At 40.1% G+C, this 19,699-nt stretch overlaps 1 protein-coding gene across 2 annotated transcripts in view; it reads right to left on the bottom strand.

The window, feature by feature from the left end:
• Positions 1 to 3,801: 3,801 nt before the first annotated feature.
• tsnax (translin-associated factor X) overlaps positions 3,802 to 19,699 on the bottom strand; it is a 66,382-nt gene continuing 50,484 nt past the window's right edge. Inside the window, exons 6-7 of one of the 2 annotated variants that reach the window (XM_020510331.2) lie at positions 12,874 to 13,001; positions 3,802 to 5,288 (exon numbers count right to left, since the gene is read on the bottom strand). In XM_020510331.2, the coding sequence (XP_020365920.1) occupies positions 4,902 to 5,288; positions 12,874 to 13,001 (515 nt within the window). In that variant the 3' untranslated portion in view covers positions 3,802 to 4,901. The remainder of the gene's footprint in view (positions 5,289 to 12,873; positions 13,002 to 19,699) is intronic. The other variant, XM_048597463.1, reaches the window with a different exon arrangement.

Below are 19,699 nucleotides of genomic sequence, written 5' to 3'. Positions count from 1 at the left end.
CACTGGAGGAGGAGGCTCCACAAATATCTCCATCCTCAATGATAGAAGCGCTCAACATATCAGTGCAAAAGATAAGGCTGCAGCATTCACAGCAATCTTCAGCCAGAAGTGTCAAGTAGACGATCCATCTTCAATTCCTCCAGTGCTTCCCAACATCATAGATACCAGTCTTCAGCCAATTTCAGTCACTCCACCTTATATCAAGAAATGTTTGAAGGCACTGGATACTGCAAGGGCTATGGGCCCTGACAACATTCCAGCAATAGTATTGAAGACTTATGCTCCAGAATCAGCAGCTCCCCTAGCTAAGCTGTTCCAGTACAATTACAAGACTAGTATCTAGCCAAAAATGTGGCAAATTGCCCAGGTATATCCTATAATAAAAAGCAGGACAAATCCAACCCGGCCAATTACCACCCCATCAGTCTACCCTTGATGTGTAGACTATACACCAGTAAAGTCTTGAGTATTGTTGGAGCTACATTCATCCAGGCAAGTGGGGAGTATTGGATTGTCCCATGACTTATACCTTGTAGATGGTACACAGACTTTGGGGATTCAGGAGGTGAGTTACTCGCTGCGGTATTCCTAGCTTCTAACTTGCTCTTGTAGCCAATGTGTTTGTGGCGACCCTTGATGTGTAGACTGTACACTAGTAAAGTGATGGAAGGTGTCATAATAGTTCTGTCAAGCAACATCTGCTCAGCAATAACGTGCTCAGTGTTGCCCAGTTTGGGTTCCGCCAGGGCCATTTAGTTTCTGACCTCATTACAACCTTGGTTCAAACATGGACAAAAGAACTGAATTCCAGAGGTGAGGTGAGAGTGACAGTGACAGCCCTTGTCATCAAGACTGCATTCGACTGACTGTGGCATCAAGGAGCCCTAGCAAAACTGGAATCAATAGATACCAGGGGCAAACTCTCCACTGGTTGGAGTCATACATAGGAAACTGGTCATGGTTGTTGCAGGTCGGTCATCTCAGCTCCTGGACATCCGTGCACAAGTTCCTCAGGGTAGTGTTCTAGGTCCAACCATGTTCAGCTGCTTCATCACTGACCTTCCCTCCATCACAAAGGTCAGAAGTGGGGATGTTTGCCGACGATTGCATAATTTTCAGTAGCATTCGTGACTCCTCAGATACTGAAGCAGTCCATATTCAAATGCAACAAGATCTGAACAATATCCAGGCTTAGGCTGACAAGTGGCAAGTGACATTTGCACCGCACAAATGTTAGGCATAGACCGTCTCTAATAAAAGACAATCTAACCACCGCCCCTTGACATTCGCTGAATCCCCCACTATCAACCTCCATGGGGTTACCAATGATCAGAAATTCAACTGGACTCACCACAAACACATTGGCTACAAGAGCAGGCCAGAAGCTAGGAATTCTGCAGCGAGTAACTCACCTCCTGACTCCCCAAAGTCTGTGTACCATCTACAAGGTACAAGTCAGGGGACGATCCAATTCTCCCCACTTGCCTGGATGAGTGCAGCTCCAACAACACTTAAGAACCTTGACACCATGCAGGACAAAGCAGCCCGCTTGATTGGCACCACATCCAAAAACAACTCCTCCATCCACCATCGATACTCAGTAGCAGCAGTGTGTACTACCTATAAGATGAAGTGCAGAAATTCAAAGATCCTGAGACAGCATTTTCAAAATCCACGACCACTATCATTTAGAAGGACAACAGCGGCAAATATATGGGAACACCACCATTTGGAGTTCACCTCCAAGCTACTCACCATCCTGACTTGGAAATATATCAATGTTGCTTCACTGTCACTGGGTAAAAATCCTGTAATTCTCTCCCAAATGGCATTGTGGGTCAACCCACAGCAGATGGACTGCAGTAGTTCAAGAAGACAACTCATCACCACCCTCTCAAGGGCAACTACAGGTGGGCAATAAATGTTGGCCAGCCAGTGATGCCCAAATTCCACAGATGAATAGAAATAGTGTCTAGCATCACAGGACATAATCTCAGAATAAGGGGTCACACACTTAAGACAGATAAGGAGGAATTTCTTTTCTTAGTGTAATGAATCTGTGGAATTCGTTACTACGAAGGGCTGTTGACGCAGGCCATTATGTATGTTCAAGGCTTAAAACAGACAGATTATTCATAAGTAAAGGAATCAAAGACAGGAAACTGGAGTTGAGGATTATCAGATCAACCATGATCTCATTGAACAGCAGTGTAGAATCAATGGGCTGAATGGCCTACTTCTGCTCCTATATCTTATCGGGTGCTGAGCTTCATCCAAACCCCTCATGATTTTGAGCTACCAAGTCTCTTGTCAACCTTTTCTTTAAGGAAAACAGTCCTAATTTCTCCACTCTATCATCATATCTGAAGTTTGTCATCCCTGTAACCATCCCAATGATTTTTTTTGCATGCTCAAAATGTGCAGAGGTGTTAAAACTGTGGAGATGCTGGAGATTAAATTAAACACCAACTTTACTAAAAGATTTTACTGCAAATTTTCTTTATTAAAAAAAGAAAAATGTTTTATTGCAAGTGTTACATTAATTCCAGTGAATCAATGGGTACTGTTTTATACTTATAACGCAACTAATATTTCTATATTTCAATATTAGCAGTTAATCCTGCAAAATAAGCATATTTTTGCCAGCTGTAACACAGCTGTTTGTTCAAGCAGGAGCAGAAGCCCAATTTGCAGATGAGCTGAAGCCAGGGAATGGATTTCTGGCTGGCCACAAGTAGATGATCAAGTGAATGTATCCGGAAAACTGAGAGAGGTAGCTTTCTGATCAGCGCAAGATTCATCTCAGCAAACCCCACGGACAGGGATCACTTAGCTGCCTCCCCAGTCTTCATACATCAATAATACCCATTTTTTTTGTCCCTTGTCTAAGTGTGCACGTTGTGAACGTGTGAGAGAGTGGGGTGGGGAGAGAATAATTTAAGGTAGCGTTATATAGTGACAGTTGATTTTATTATTTATCTGTAGCTGGAACCTTGTTATTTGTAATAAATAGTCATTCTTGCTAAGTACAGAAACCTAATCGATGTTTTCTGTCATGCTGGGTCTGAAAAACAGGCAAATTAGGGAATTTTATGACGACCTTGGAATACCAGGGCTTAACTTCCAGCACACTATCCCAGTGAGACATAATAGCGTATGACTGTGCAACATGTGCCTCCCACACAAGTTATATAGGGATAGTAGTGTTCATGATGCCGCTGAAATCTCTATTCTGTTTAAAGGGATTTCTAATTCTATCTACTTTAAAACAAAGTTACTAGTCACTAACTGGATCTAAAATAATACTGAAGAGCTCATCTAACATCATAACACAGTATATGACAGCATTTCCTTTCCAATGACAGAATAATAAACTTAACTCTTTTGGAACATTGGTATAACTGTTTTAGAACAAGAAGGAACTTCTGAAATGTAAATAAGCTGCATACTTCTGCTCCTAATTCATATGTTCACCTTGACTCCAATCACTTTTCAAACTCATTGCCTACTATACATCCTCTGACAAAAGAGCAACACGTTCTAAGTAATTATGATTTGGAGACTAGGAGAAAAATTAGTTCTGAAAAGATTCAACAGTTTTGTTCAAGTGGTATTGCCTACTGTAAGCTCCTCCTTGCTTTGTGGTAAGTGGACTCAGACTTTGTTAATGCTGAAAATGTACTAACGTTCTTACATGTAATGTTGAGATTGTTTAACATTAAGTGTACTTTCTCAGAATTTGCAATATTATGTAACGAGTCTGATCTGCTTTTGATTTAAATTGTTGGAATTAATCACTCATTTCTGACTTTTCATTATTTCAGCTGTTTTATTTTAGTTAAGCAAGTACACAAATGGAACAGCAATTTTTGCAATAATTTTCTTAATTATTATGCACTTATAAAGTCTTAATAGAACTTCAATAAAAGATTTCATACCCAAAGATGCAAATCATGCCAACATATGAAAATACAGAAGCAAAATACCACAAATGTTAAAATCTGAAACAAACAAAAAAGCGCTGACAATACTAAGCAGATCAAGCTGCATCTGAGGAGAATGAGACATAGTTAATGTCTCAGGTCATTGTAACATTAATATACCTAAAACATGAATACTGTTTCTCCCTCTCCATAGGTGCTGCCTGACCTGATTATTGCCAACATTTTCTGGTTTCACAATGTATACAATTGTAATTTCATCTTTAAAGCTGCCTTATTTAATTTACGGGTCTGAAGAATGTAGTTGTATCACCAACAGAATCCTAATAAACTGATTCATTCTTAAGATTTAAATTAGGAATTATAATGTAAAAATTCCAGTGTTTTTTTTTATTGTTTCTACCAAGACACAACCGAATTAGTTCTGAGACACAAAAAGTGGAACATTCAGCAGAAAAGCACTTTCCTACGAAGGTGGAAATTTCTATTTATAAACTGACCCCCAATCCCTTAAAACAAAGGGCTTGTGGGAGAAAAATGATAAACCCATCTGATAGCCAATCACCAATTTGAAAACAAAATTAGGTCATAAATGAGACTTCATAGACCTCCCTGGAAAGGAGCAGCAGTAGTCTTCAGATAACAATGAATGTATTTGTTTTTTTTTAAAAAGCTGGACAAGTTTTTACTTATTTTGAACAGAAGCAGTACTTTGGAGGGTAGTTTAAAATCCTGTTTAAAAATTCAACTATATTTGTAGCCAAAGCAACCTCTAGAAAATAAATTCAGTGATGTACTGCACAAGTTACAGCTGAACACTTGCTGAAAATATAAAAGCATCTAATATTGGATCTCCTGGTTGCACAACCTGCAACTGAACAGAACAATTATACAAACGTATCTCATACAAAGCTAACAAATAGTTATTATTATAATCCCTTTCTCCGTTGATATCTCAAGTTATACACCTTCCTCATGTTCGCTCATAGCTGTTTTTGAGCTAAGCACATCAGCAAGCATGTGTTTTGGAATTTCAGAGCCTCTCACAGTCAATGTGTAACAAGCATCTTCCACCTTTCCTAGACTTTGTTTCAATGTGTAAAGCTTCTTGGAAACTTCATACGGTCCAGTATTACCAATGTAAGTAAATCCATCATAGATAGCACGTAGAAATTGGCTCACCTCAAAAGGTGTTTCAATATCCCCATTGCCTACGCTGGTGATACACATGCGCATCAATTCACCAGTCAAATCTGCAATCCCCAACAGGTAGTCTGTGGGAGTCACTTGCAGGCAAAGAAGTTGTTGTTCTTGTTTCTCATCCTGTGAATCAGATAAGGCTGACTTCTGCATAATGAAGAGCATTAACAAGAGTGGAAAAGTACACATTAAGTATTATCAGTTGCCAAAACAAAAGGAATTTTAAGTAATTAACAATTAGGAAAAAAGTTACTTATAAAAGCTTAAATAAAATCTTGACAGCACTTGTTCCTTTTGGTTATTCGATTCTCGTACTAAAATACCACTTTCTGAGCATTCCCGACAATAGGTAAAAGTAATCCTACCTTTCTCTCTGTTTATTGAGGTGGCATATTCAATACATGGTACCTATTAATTTGTTATTTATGAATGAAAAATGCAATTAACACATCTGCATTCCCAGTGAGATGTGATATTTCTTGGCATTTTCATCTGAATTTTGAATTGTAAATAAATGGGCCATTGGGAAACAGCAGTACCAAAATTGGATATTGTTTACATGCTTGTCATCACTGACATAGTAATTTTATGATTACATCCTACTACCACATTCTAATTTCTTGGCAACAGCATATTTTGATCACATGGGAAATATGACTAGCAAGGCTACTCACAAAATCTCATTACCAAAATAATTAGATGAAAATATATCATTGTTCCTCCTGGTGAGGGAGGAAAAGTGGATTGAAAACCAAAAAACTTTAAAATAATGCAAGGGCTTTGAGCTGGAGGTCTAAAAGTATGGCTTAATAGTATCCTGTAATAATGATTTGATTTGTTGTAAAATTAAAATTCTTTAATCACTACATTCTGCAGAATATCAGTAAAACAGCAAATGGCAGAGAGGGACACATAGGAACAACATTCAATGAAACAAAGTTTTAAAATAAAGTTTCAGTACACTCGAATTCTTATTCTAACTCCTCTGGAGTCTAGCATTGGAGCCTGTTCTATCTGTTATCATCTTACTACCCTCCTGTGACAGCATGAAAAACCATAATATCAGATTCCGTATATATGCTGATAACACCCAATTTTCTTGGCAACTTCACTACCCCCGGATTTGTCTTGCTACTTAACTAACATCAGGCCCAGAAATTCCTTGAAACTAAATATTGGGATGAACTTTTCTTTTGGTCACGTCATAATTTGCATTTTCTAGCCACCAACTCCAACCTGCTCCTTGATCACTCTGATGCAAAACAGATAATTCACATCTGGATATCCAATCTGAACCCCTGAGATTCTGACCATACATCCTCTCAGTAACAAGTTTATTTACTTTCATCCTTGCAATATTGCTCATCTCTGCTCCTACCCCAGATCATCTGATGTTGAAAGTCAGGTTTTGGTTACTTCTTGACTTGACTGTCACATTTTCCTGACCATGTCCCATCGTGCTCTGCTACCCATACCCTAACCCTCAACAAATCTTTATGTATTGCCCCTCTGCTAACTAAGCTACATGTGCTCCTACTCTGTAATGTCAATTTTTAAAATTCACATTCTTCATTCAAATGCCTCCATAACCTCAACATCCCTACCTCTAACCTTCTAGATCAATACAACCTTCCAAAATCTCTGTGCAATTCAGGCATTCTGAGCATCCTACCCTAAATAATCATTCCATTATTGGTGACAGTCACTTGAATTTCCTCCCCAAGCATCTCCACCCCTCTCTCCTGTTTTAAGATGCCCCTTAAAGCTTTGGCCACATTTCTGGTCACATCGTGATATCTCATGTTGCCCCAAGGCAAATGGTTGCGGGCTGCTGTTCAACAGGCAGGCTATGCTGTTTTGGCTGGGGGCTGGGCAGCGACACAGACTATTAAGCTCTGAGGTAACTGGCCCCCCACAAGCCACGGGAGGCAGGGCCTGCTGAACTTCAAAGTCAGACACAGCAGGGCAAGGATAGAAGGGTCCTGCCAAGCTTGGAACTGTCTAAGTTGACTAATGGGCCTAGTTTCAGAAATACCAGAGAAGACAAGAGAGAGAAGATGGGCAATGGGAAAAAATAGTGAGGGAAGGCTTCAGTATTGATAGTGGACAAAAAATGGTCGCCAACAATGGGCAAGAAAGAGATAAGGGCAGGGTTAAATTGTATGTATGTAAATACACAGAGTATCTTGAACAAAATTGGGGAACTGGAAGCAGAAATTGCTCTAGGGAATATGACACAGTGCCATTGACAGAAACGCGACACAAGCCAGAACAGGATTGGATACTTGAAATTCTGGGTTATAAGGCTTTTATGAAAAACAGGGTGGGTAAAAAGGGAAGAGGTTTAGCAGTCTTAAATCAAAGATAGTATCACTGTCCTTGAATGAGATGCAGTTCCCAAATTCACATCTACACGGTTGGAGGTGAGTAACAGAAAGCAACAGTAAATTTATGGGTATTTATTACAGACCTCCAAATAGTGGTAAGGAAGTAGTAGACAGCATTTGTCAGCAGATTAAGGAAATCTGCAGGACAAATAGGGTTGTGATAATTGGTGATTTTAATTACCCTAGGTAGACTGGGGAAAAGGTGTAGTGTGAGGCAGGGAAGGGGAGAAATTCCTGCAAAGAGTGCTGGAGAACTTTCTGAAACAGTACATTTCTGATCCTACCAGGGATGGAGCTGTGCTGGATCTGGTCCTGGAGAAGTCAGGCAGGCTACATAGAGAACTTCAGAGTGGGGAAGCATTTGGGAATTAGCAATCATTACATAATAATGTTCAATATTAAGTTTGAAAAGGATAAAAATCAATGTTAAAGATCTCAGATTGGTAAAGGGCAGATTTTAGGCATCTAAAAGTTGACCTGGAGCTGGCTGATTGGAAACACATTTTGGTGGATAAAATAGTGGATGAAAAATTAGAAAATTTCAGAAGACAGATAAGGGTGCAAGCTAGGTACACCTCTCTTAGAATAAATACGGGTATCCAAAGCTAGACTAGATTTGAAAATTTAGAAAGAAAAAGAACACCTTAGATGCATACCAGAATAAAAGTAGCAATAGAAATCAGGAAAAGTATCTCAAATGCAGGACAGAGGCTAAGGCTGGAATAAGGAAGGCTAACAAGAAACATGAGGAAACGATGGCAGGCTCTGTTAAAACAAGTAATAAAATTTTCTACAAACGTATCTATAGTAAAAAATTAGTAAAGGATAGATTGAGGCCCATAAGGAACAAGCAGGGTAAGCTGCTCACTGAAGCAAAAGATATGCCAGAGGTACTAAATGATTATTTTGCTTCCATCTTTACCAAATTAGAAAATGGCAACTAAAAACAAAAAAAAACCTGTGGATGCTGTAAATCAGAAACACAAACAGAAGTTGCTGGAAAGGCTCAGCAGATCTGGCAGCATCTTTGAAGAGAGATTGAAGTTAATGTTTCGGGTCCGCTGACTCTCGCAGTTCTGACGAAGGGTCACCAGACCCAAAACGTTAACTCTGATCTCTCTTCACAGGTGCTGCCAGACCTGCTGAGCTTTTCCAGCAACTTCTGTTTTTGTTTTAGAAAATGGTGATAAAGGCCAAGTTGAAAAATGCAGGTGTGGAGCAACCAGGCAATATATTGATAGATAAAGAAAAGATGCTAAAATAGGCTGGCAGCACTCCAGGTAGAGAAGTCACCAGGCCCAGAAAGGATGCAAACAAGATTACACAGAGAAATATGGGAACAAATTGCAGAACTGTTGATAGAATTTATCCCTGGGGAGTGGAGGATTACAAATGTGACATAGTTGTTTAAGATAGGCGCAAAGGCTAACCGAAAAAACTATGGACCTGTCAGCTTGACATCAACAATGGGCAGACTGATGGAGGGATAAGGTAAACATGCACTGAGAGAAAAATCAGTTAATACAAGGCAGTCAACATGGACAGGTCACATCTGACAAATTTCAGTTCTTTGAAGAGGTGACACAGGCAATGGACGAGTGTAGTGCTGTGACTATTGTATACTTGGAGTTTCAGAAAGTATTTGATATGCTGCCACATGGCAGGTTGATTAGCAAATTAGAAATGTTTAGGATTGATGGGTAGATGCCAGCATGGATTAGAAGTTGGTTAAAAGATAGGAAACAGAAGGTAAGTATACATGGACATTTCTCAGATTGGAGACAAGCTGGAAGTGGTGGGATCATTGTTGGAACCATTGCTTTTTCTGGTTTATAGAAACAATTTGGAGATGGGTGTTGAGGGAAAATCTCCAAATATGCATACGTTACTAAGCCAGGGAGAATAGTGAATTGTGAGGATGATGCTGAGCGACTTCAGAGGGACATTGACAAATTGGCCACATGGGCTGACACCTGGCAGACAAATTTGAATGTCGAGAAATGTGAGGCAATGCATTTTGTTAAAAGAAACATGGAGAGATAATCCAGGCTCAATGGTACACTTTGAGGGGAGCACAAGAGCAGATGGACCTTGGGGTTCACCTGCATAATTCTCTGAAAGTGGCCAGGCAAGTTGAAACAGCTGTTAAGGCGGCTTATAGGATCCTTGAGTTTATAACTAGAGGCATGGAGTATACAAGCAAGGACATGATGCTACATCTACAAATCATTAGTCAGACCACATCTGGAGTATTGTGATGAGTCCTGGGCATCTTATTTAAAGAAGGGCGTTCAAGCCCTGCAGAGTGCAAAAGAGATTTACTAGAATGATTCCAGGAATGAGGGATTTTAGATACAAGGAAAGATTAAAGAAATTGGCCTTAATCTTCTCTCCTCCAAGGAGAATAAGAGGTGACATAATTGAGGTATTCAAAATTATGAACAATTTTAACAGTGTAAAGAATATTCTGTTTCATCCCCATCGAAATCAAAAGTCAAGGTTTTACTCACTGCATAATACACAATGAGACACAATTTCAAGACTGTCAGCAAAAGAGCTAGGAGTGAAATGAGGAGAAACTTCTTAACTCAGGAGTTGTTAGGATTTGGAACGCACTGCCTGGGAGAGTGGTGGAGGAGGATTCCATATGAGGTTTCAAAAGGAATAGAAAATATATGGAAAATAGGAGTAGCCCACTTGTCTAGCCTGCTTTGCCATTCAACACAATCATAGCTATTCCCACTTTCTCCCCATACCCTTTGATCCTTTCAGTCCTAAAAACTATATCTAACTCTTCTTGAAAACATTCAATATTTTGGCCTCCACCTCTTTCTGTGGCAGAGATTCCTGGGTGAAGAACTTTATCCTTATGTCAGTCTTAGCATCTGAAAATGCACCCTTTACCCCTACTCTGTCTTCCAATAGTAAGCTAATCCTCTATCCATGGCAATACAGTACCCCATCACCATGGGCACTCATCTTTTTAAATAGCCTTATGTGCATTACCTTACTGAATGCCTTTTGAAAATCCAAGTACATTACATCTACTGGTTCCCCTTTTGCGTTAAAAAAAAAGTGGTTTGTTACCTCCTCAAAAAATTCTAATAAATTTGTCAAGCATAATTTTCCCTTAGTGAAGCCACACAGACTCTATTTGATAATATTATACATTTGTAAATACTCTGCTAATACATCCTTCATGATTGAATAACATTTTTCCAATGACAGGTATTAAGCTCACTGGCCATTAGTTGCCTGTTTATTGTCTACTTCCCATTTTGAAGAAGGGTACTACACATTGGCAGTTTTCCAGCTGTTTGGACTTTTTCAGAATCTAAGGATTCTTAGAAGATTATTACCAGCATAGCAACTACCTCTGTAGCTATGTCCATTAATATCCTAGGACATATTTCATTAGGTCCAGGCGATTTATTAACTTTAACCCCCTTAATTTCCCTAGCACTTTTCTCCAGTGATTGTTACTATATTTCATTCATCCCCACCTTTTGCCCCTAGATTTAGTATCTTTGGATGGTAAAGTATATATTCAACTCTTTCGTCATTTCCTATTTCCCTATTATTACTTCCCCAGTCTCATTCTCTAAAGAGCCCATATTCATTTTTGCATCCCTGAGGATTCTTTTGCTCTGAGAACATTTACTAAACCCGCCTCATTATACATTACCAGATCTAAAATACCCTCTGTGTTCTGAGGAAGGGTCACCAGACCCAAAACGTTAACTCTGTTTTCTCCTTCACAGATGCTGCCAGACCTGCTGAGCTTTTCCAGCTTAACAAGGTGTAGAGCTGGATGAACACAGCAGGCCAGGCAGCAGAGAAGCAGGAAAGCTGACATTTCGGGTCTGGACTCTTCTTCAGAAAATGAAATGACTCTTCATTTTCTGAAGAAGGGTCCAGACCCGAAACGTCAGCTTTCCTGCTCCTCTGATGCTGCCTGGCTTGCTATGTTCATCCAGCTCTACACCCTGTTATCTCAGACTCCAAAATCGGCAGTTCCTACTATCTCTGAGCTTTCCCAGCAACTTTGTTTTTGTTCCTAAAATACCCTCGTAATGCTGTGGCTGGATCCAATGACATTGTTTTAGGAAACTGCTCTGAGTACATTCTATAAATTCTCCGCCATGACAACCTCTGCCAATCTGATTTTCCCAATATACAAGATGAGTAAAGACTCCATGATTAATGTACTGCCTTATTACCTCCTGATTTATCTCTGCCTACAGTACTGCGTCTGTTAAAGGGCCAACAGATTATTTATACCATGTCTTCTTCCCCTTATCTTTTCTTACCCCTACCCATATATATTCTATACCTTCCAATCCAAGATCATTTGTTGCTATTGTACTTATTCTATCCCATACTAACACAGTTACACTGCCACCCTGTCCTTCCTACCTGTCATTTCAAAAAGTCACATACATGCTATGGCTAGAAGACATCTATTTGTGGCATAATTTCCTTTAATTTGTTCCAAATACTACAGGTAATAAAAAGTCAATAATCTTGCCTTTTTGCTATTGTTTCTCCCATTTGACCATACTTCTTACTGCTTTGTTTCCCCATTTGTATACTCTATCCCTTCCTGAACCTTTTCGGGTATCATTACCCAAGTAGCCACCCTGCAATGCAGCCACATTACTTCGCTTTTTAAGCCTATGCATCCCCTCTCCAGATCCTCCTCCTAATTAAAGTCTTCTTTACTCATTGTTCACATGGACATTAAATTACTTTTCATCCCTCTTCTCATTGTGAGGTATCACCAGCTCCAAATTCCCAACATATATTTCTATAGTTCATTACTACAAGATGCACTGCAGAAATTCACCAAGGATCCTTCAACAGCACCTCCCAAACCCATGGCCACTTCCATATAAAGGGACAAGGGCAGCAGATACATGGGTACACCATCACCTGCAAGTTCTCCTCCAAGTACTCACCATACTTGGAGATATATCACCATTCCTTTTCTGTCACCGAGTATAAATTCTGGAACCCCTCCCTACCGACATTGTGGATCAATACACAGCATGTGGGTTGCAGCACTTCAATAATACACCTCAACACCATCTTCTCAAGAGCAACTAGGGATGGGCAACAAATGCTGGCTTCATCAGCAACACCCACGTCGCACCAGTGAATAAAAAAAATTAAAACTTAAACTACTTCTTTGCAAGTTTGGAATACCAATGACCACACAATTATGATGTGCAGTGTAGATCAATAAACAAAGGTTAGTAAGTCAAGTCACTTACTTTCAAATGAGCCAGTCTATACAATGTAGAGGAATACTCTCATGATATTTATAAATTGAAACTAAATCTCACCTCAGCATTCTCTGCTTCCACTTCTGTTGGAGTAAAGATTAGATGCCTATTAATTGTTTCAAGACTAATGAGGCTTCTGGTCCGAATAAAGTGTTGGAACGAAATAGCTTCTACATATTCCTGCAATCCTGCAGTTTAAAGCAAAGAATATTGAAATCCAGACACTGAGCATCTGACATATTTCAGAAAGGAAATGCATTACTCTAAAATACTTCATCTAAAAACCAAACCAAGTCTGGAGAGTAAAATGATATAAAAGACTTGTCTCATTGTGAATCATGCAGTGAGTAAAATCTTGATTTTTGATTTCCATGGGGGTTAAATTAAAACAAGAAAATGCAGCACAGATTAAAATCAGATCAACTGTTTTTATTGAATGGCAGAGTAGGCTCAAAGTGCCCAGTGGCCTACTCTTGTCCTGGATTGTATGCTCATACATTAAAAAACTCAAATTCCCATTCATTGGTATAAACTATAAAGCTTCAAAATAAAATTCACACTTTGGTTTCCCTGTGAAGTGGTCTAGAACTAGGGGACACAGTCTCAGAAAAAGGTCAGGCTATTCAGGACTGAAAGGAGGAGAAATTTCTTCACTGAGTGATTTTTGGAATTCTCTGCCTCAGAGGCATTTAAAGGCTTCCACATCCTTCTCCACAGTAAACACTGATGCAAAATACTTGTTTAGTATCTCCCCCATCTCCTGTGGTTCCATATATAGGTGGCATTGCTGATCTTTAAGAGGCGCCATTCTCTGCCTAGTACCCTTTTGTCCTTAATGTGTTTGTAGAATCCCTTTGGATTCTCCTTAATCCTATTTGCCAAAGCAATCTCATGTCCCTGTTTTGCCCTCCTGATTTCCCTCTTAAGTATACTCCTACTGCCCGTATAGTCCTCATGGGATTCACTCACTCCCTCCGGTCTATACTTGACATATGCTTCCTTCTTATTCTCAACCAAAACCTCAACTTCTCTCGTCATCCAGTATTCCCTATATCTGCCAGCCTTGCCCTTCAACTTAACAGGAACATACTGTCTCTGGACTCTCGTTTTCTCATTTTTGAAGGCATCCCAGTTCCCAGCCATCACTACCTGTGAACATCCACCCCCAATCAACTTTTGAAAGTTCTTGACTAATACCATCAAAATTGGCCTTCCTCCAAATTAGACCTTTAACTTTTAGACCCGGTCAATCCTTTTCCATCACTATTTTAAAACTAATTGAATTATGGTCGCTGGCCCCAAAGTGCTCCTCCACTGACACCTCAGTCACCTGCCCTGCCTTATTTCCCCAAGAGAAAGTCAAGTTTTGCACCTTCTCTAGTAGATATATCCACCTACTGAACATTTTCTTGTACACACTTAAACTTCTCTCCATCCGAGCCCTTAACACTATGGCAGTCCCAGTCTATGTTTGGAAAGTTAAAATGCCCTACCATAACCACCCTATTATTCTTAAAGATAATGGAGATCTCCTTACAAATTTGTTTCTCAATTTCCTGCTTACTATTTGGGGGGGGGGGGGGGGGAATCTATAGTTCAATCCCAATAAAGTAATCATCCCTTTCTTATTTCTCAGTTCCAGTCAAGTAACTTGCCCGGACGTATTCACAGGAATATCCTCCCTAAATACAGCCGTAATGTTATCCCTAATCAAATACACCATGCCCCCCTCCTCTTGCCCCTCCCTCCTCACCAACCCCCCTCCCCCACCCCTCCAACCCCTCAATCCCTCCTATAGCATCTGTGTCCTGGGACATTAAGCTGCCAGTCCTGTCCATCCCTGACCCATGTCTCTGTAATTGCTATGATATCCCAGTCCCATGTTCCCACCCATGCCCTGAATTCATCTGTCTTACCTGTTAGATCTCTTGCATTGAAATAAATGCAGTTTAATTTATCAATCCCTTTTCTGTACTTTGTTCCTGCCTGCCCTGTCTGTTTGACTTACTCCTTTTCCCAACTGTACCAGTCTGAGACTGATCGCTTTCCTCACTATCTTCCTGGGTGCTCAACCCTTAATTACTAGCATATTTCCCTGCTGATCAGCTCTGGAGTATCTCCCCACCAGTATATTAGTCCCCTTCCAATTCAGGTGCAATCCGTCCTTCTTATACAGGTTATTTCTACTCCAGAAGACATTCCAATGATCCAAAAATGTGAATCCTTCTCCCCTGAACAGCTCCTCAGCCATGCATTCATCTGCTCTATCCTCCTATTCCTACGCTCCTATTCTTGTTATGCTGGGAGTAATCCAGATATTACTACCTTCAACAACGTACTTTTTAAATTCCTGCTTAATTCTCTATATTCCTTCCTCAGAATCTAGTCCTTTTTCCTTCCTATGTTAGTTCCAATGTGTACAATGACCTCCTGCTGGTCCCTCTCCCCTTTGAGAATATTCCGCACACTCTCCAAGATAAATTTGATCCTAGCTCCAGGGAGGCAACACGCCATTCTGATGTCTCACTGTTAGCTGCAGGATCGTCTGTCTGTGCCTCTGACTAGAAAGCCCAGTCGACTGCTTGGAACCCGGCATACTCATCGTTACATCAGAGCCAGACTTGGTACGAAAACTTGGCTGTCAGGGGAAAGTGCTATATTTCCCTGAGAGTTCCTCACCTGCTACATTTTCCAAAACAGCATACTTGTTTGAGATGGGGATAGCCACTTCTGCACTTCTGGCCTATCCCTCCTACCTTTCCTGGAGGTCACCCATCTACCTGCCTGTATCTTCGGTTTATCTCCCTCCCTGCGACTGCCATCCATCACACCCCCAGCTCTTGTAAATTCCTCATTGCCTCTAATTGCTGCTCCAAGCGATAGGATTCGCAGCCAAACACACTTCCCGCAGACATCATCATCAGTAACCTGGAAACATTCCCTAATCTCCCATACCCAACAGGAAGAGCACATCACTCTATTGAAAGCTATCTTTGCACCTTTACAACCTACAGACCCAGAAAATAGCACAATCTAACTGCTGTAAAATCACTGCTCCAGGCTAGCTTAGTACCTATGTTTTTATATTTTTAAAGTTTAATCAAGAGACAGATCTTAATAACAACATAGAATAAAAAAACCCACTCTACTCACTACTGTAGATTTACAAAAGAAAAACAATAGGGTTACATTTTAAACAGCCACTTAGCTGCTCCCCTGCTGTGAGCTCCCACACACAAATTTCTCCAAGGTCATTTGTGAATTTCGTGGTTTGTTTATTTTCAATAGAACGAACACCGATGTCCAGAGATACATGAAACCAGACAGCAAAGGCAGCAGCTGTGCAGGTTACTGCTGGGTCAGACAGCAAGGTAGGTTTCTTTCTTCATTTGAATCACTGCCCATGTGGTCACTCCCTTTGTCTCCCTTCCTCCTTTTTAAAGGGCCGTTGTTTTGATTCCGCCCCCCTCAAAAGTTCCAAAACAATGCAACACCTTATAAAACAGTAATTTACTGCTCCTAGAAGTTGAGGAAATCAGCTCCAACTCTGAAAATACCTCAAATAAAAAGAGCAGCTCTTACCGCCACAATTTTTTCCCATCCTCTATCTTGGATTACCGTATGTAGAGTTTAAGAGTATAAATCTTAATCTTTTGCATTCTTATAATCTAAAGCTGCAGGTAAAGGAAGTGTTGATATTTAAGGGTTGTATTTTGTTTCTTTCAGACCTAAGGAAAGTTTAAGCAAGCTCTCCCACTTAATCTAATTAAGTTAATTAAGTAAACTGATTAAATCTCGTTCTTGTAGCAGGGCAGGTCCTCATCCTATAAAAGCTAGGCCGAAGTACTCCCAGTACAGGGTGTGACTGGCAAGAGTGTGCAAACCATTGGGAGTTGATCTAAGTGAGGGGGGCATTGTTGTGTCTTGTTATAGCGAATCTTGCACGCGGCTGCTTTGTGGTCAAGGTGCTGCTGGTTAGATCTAAGATGTTTGAACAGGTACATGGATAGGAAAGGTTTAGAGGGATATGGGCTAAACGCAGGCAAATGGGACTAGTTCAGTTTAGGAAACCTAGGTGGCATTGAGGATTTGGGCCAAAGGGTCTGTTTCCATGCTGTATGACTCTGACGCTAAACAAAATGCCTCAGATTATTGCTAAGGAGGTAATAGACAGTACAATTAGAAAATCACAATGTAGAGTCAACATGGTTTCACGAAAGGGAAATTTATTAGGAGGTCTTTGAAGAAACAATACGAATAAAGAGGAAGCTATGGATGTGGTGTTCTTGGATTACATTTGAGACAGTCCCATATCAAGCTTACTTAACTAATAAGAACAACTAAGAGTGTTGGGGGTAACATTTGCACAGACAGTGGAGTGGTTAGCAAACAGGAAACAGAATAAATATAAATAATGATAATTTTAAGGTTGACAAGATCTAATGAGAGAAGTGATACTCAGCATAGTGCTGGGGCCACAGTTGTTTACAATTTATAACAATGACTTGAATTCAAGTCTGTATAGTTGCTAAATTTGCTGATGACATAGGTAGAAAAATAACTTGTGAAGAGGACACAATCACATTGATCGCTGCTGGTGGCAGAGTAGGACGCTCCAGTCGGAGTTCCTCTGCTTGCTAGTCCCCTTCCCTTTTCTTCCATTTTTCTCTCTTAGTAGCTTTGCTTTTCTATTCTCTCCACCACCCCCCTCCCCACCTACGTCTGCGCTACCTGGAGACTGGAGTCCAGGAGCAAAGCAAGTGTGTGCTGAGTCCCATGGCGGCAGCGAAGTGAACAGGCCAATTCCCAGAACGGCGGCACAGCGAGTCCTGGATGGAGGCTGCCACGTGGAGACAGCATGGCCTCATGCTCTGGGGCCAGCGGGCACAGACTGGAACTTAAGTACTTACTGTCACTTGTTATCATTCTGGACTTTTTCAACTGTTCCCATGCTAATCTATTCTTTTTAAACTCTATAACAACACTTTTCTTTTCTACTCTGTAACTACACTTAAAAGTATCTGTACCTAGGTCCTCTGTACCTAAAATGGCGCTGAAAGGCAATATTACAAAGTTTTATTGTCATTCAAATGAGTGCAGTGAAGGCTATTCTATTCAAGGGGTTGGCAAAAGGACATAGATGAAGTGAGTTGGCAACAAGTTCAAATGGGTGTATTATGTGGGAAAACAGAACTTGTGCACTTTGGCAGGGAGCATAGAAAAGCTCCATACTATTTAAATGGAGACATTACAAAACTCTGAGTCAGAGGGAGCTGGGTGTCCTGTTACATGCATCATAAAAAGTTAGCATGCAGGTAATAGCAAGTGATTAGGAAGGGAAAAGGACCTTTATATAGCAAATGCAATGGAATATAAAAGTAGAGAAGTTTTGCTACAGTTGAGACCACATCTAGATTACGGTTTTAATTTTAGTTGCCTAATTTAAGAAATGACATGATTGCTTTCAAAGCTGCTCAGAGAATATTTGCTTGACAGATTTGCAAGATGAAGGAATTTTCTTATGTGGAAAGGTCATACATGCCAGGCCTGTATCCAATAGAGATAAGAGTGAGAAGGGATCTTATTAAACCATATAAAGATCCCAGGGGAACCTTATGAGATACGTGCTGAAAGCAATGTCTCTGTAAGCTATGGGTTATGCAGAGGGACCATGCAAGCTAATCAGCCTGCAGACACAAATGACTTCTCATTGTAAGAGTCACTGATGTGCACAGATCTCAGAGATCCATGCAACAGCAGGAAAAATTAAAGGTAACATAGACTGAAAGTACGTTCCCCTTGTGGGAGAGGCTTGAATTAGGGGACAGAATTTAAAAAGGGCTCTCGCATTTAATGTGGAGGCACCAATGTTGGACTGGGGTGTACAAGGTCAGAAGTCACACGACACCAGGTTATAGTCCAAGAAGTTTATTTAAAATCACAAGCTTTTGTAGCATTGCTCGTTTGTCAGGTGAACTGACGAAGGAGCAGCACTCTGAAAGCCTGTGATTTCAAATAAACCTGTTGGACTATAACCTGGTGTCATGTGACTTCTGACCTTCTCCCATTTAAACCAGGTAATTATTTTTTCCCCCGAGGGTTGTGACTGTGGAATTCTGATCACCAGAGAATAGTGGAGGTACGCTTTCTTAATACTTTTAAGGCAGTAGGTAGATAAATGCCTAATAAGGGACTCAGAGTACCAGTGATGGCAAGAAAGTGGAGTTGAAGCCACAATGAAACCACAAGCTGAAGCCAGATTAGCCATAATCTTGTTAAAATGGTACAGCAGACTCAAGTGGCTTAATGGCCTAATCCTGATCCTAATTCGTGTTGCATCTTCCTTTCCTACTCCAAATTTCTTTTTGGTTGTACTTTTTCTAGGTGAACTTTTCATTTTTCTAAATTAAGCCTCCATTGTCCATTACTCTTTCTGCACATCTGTGCTTTTCTACTCCAGTTCTATTGACACAAAAAATATCATGTAACTGGAACTAGTTAAATTAAAAATCTACAAAGAACACAGATTTTTCGAATGTGCATCTAAAGAGAAACAAATGCACACACACAAAAAAAAAGTGCAACATGCATTGAGAAAAACTGGAAAAACTACAGTATTCTGCATGAATTTACTCTGTGTTGGGCAATTTTTAAAAATCAAATCTTTTGAGTTTATGAAATGCCAAAATTTGAGACTTATAGTCACATTTGCCAAGCCATTAATGTTTAAAATAAAACTGTCACTTATTTCTAGTGCTAGATTTTTTTTTCAATTTTGATTTTATTTTGTAATCGTGTATTTAATAAAATTATTTATTTTAGCAAATTACTTTGTATCCCTTCAGTTACAGCCCTTACCCTTTCACCTGGTTGCTGTTCTGGACAT

Source organism: Rhincodon typus, chromosome 5, assembly GCF_021869965.1.
Source record: "Rhincodon typus isolate 14 chromosome 5, sRhiTyp1.1, whole genome shotgun sequence".
NCBI classification, from domain to species: domain Eukaryota; kingdom Metazoa; phylum Chordata; class Chondrichthyes; order Orectolobiformes; family Rhincodontidae; genus Rhincodon; species Rhincodon typus.
This window is presented reverse-complemented; position numbering and strand designations above follow the sequence as displayed.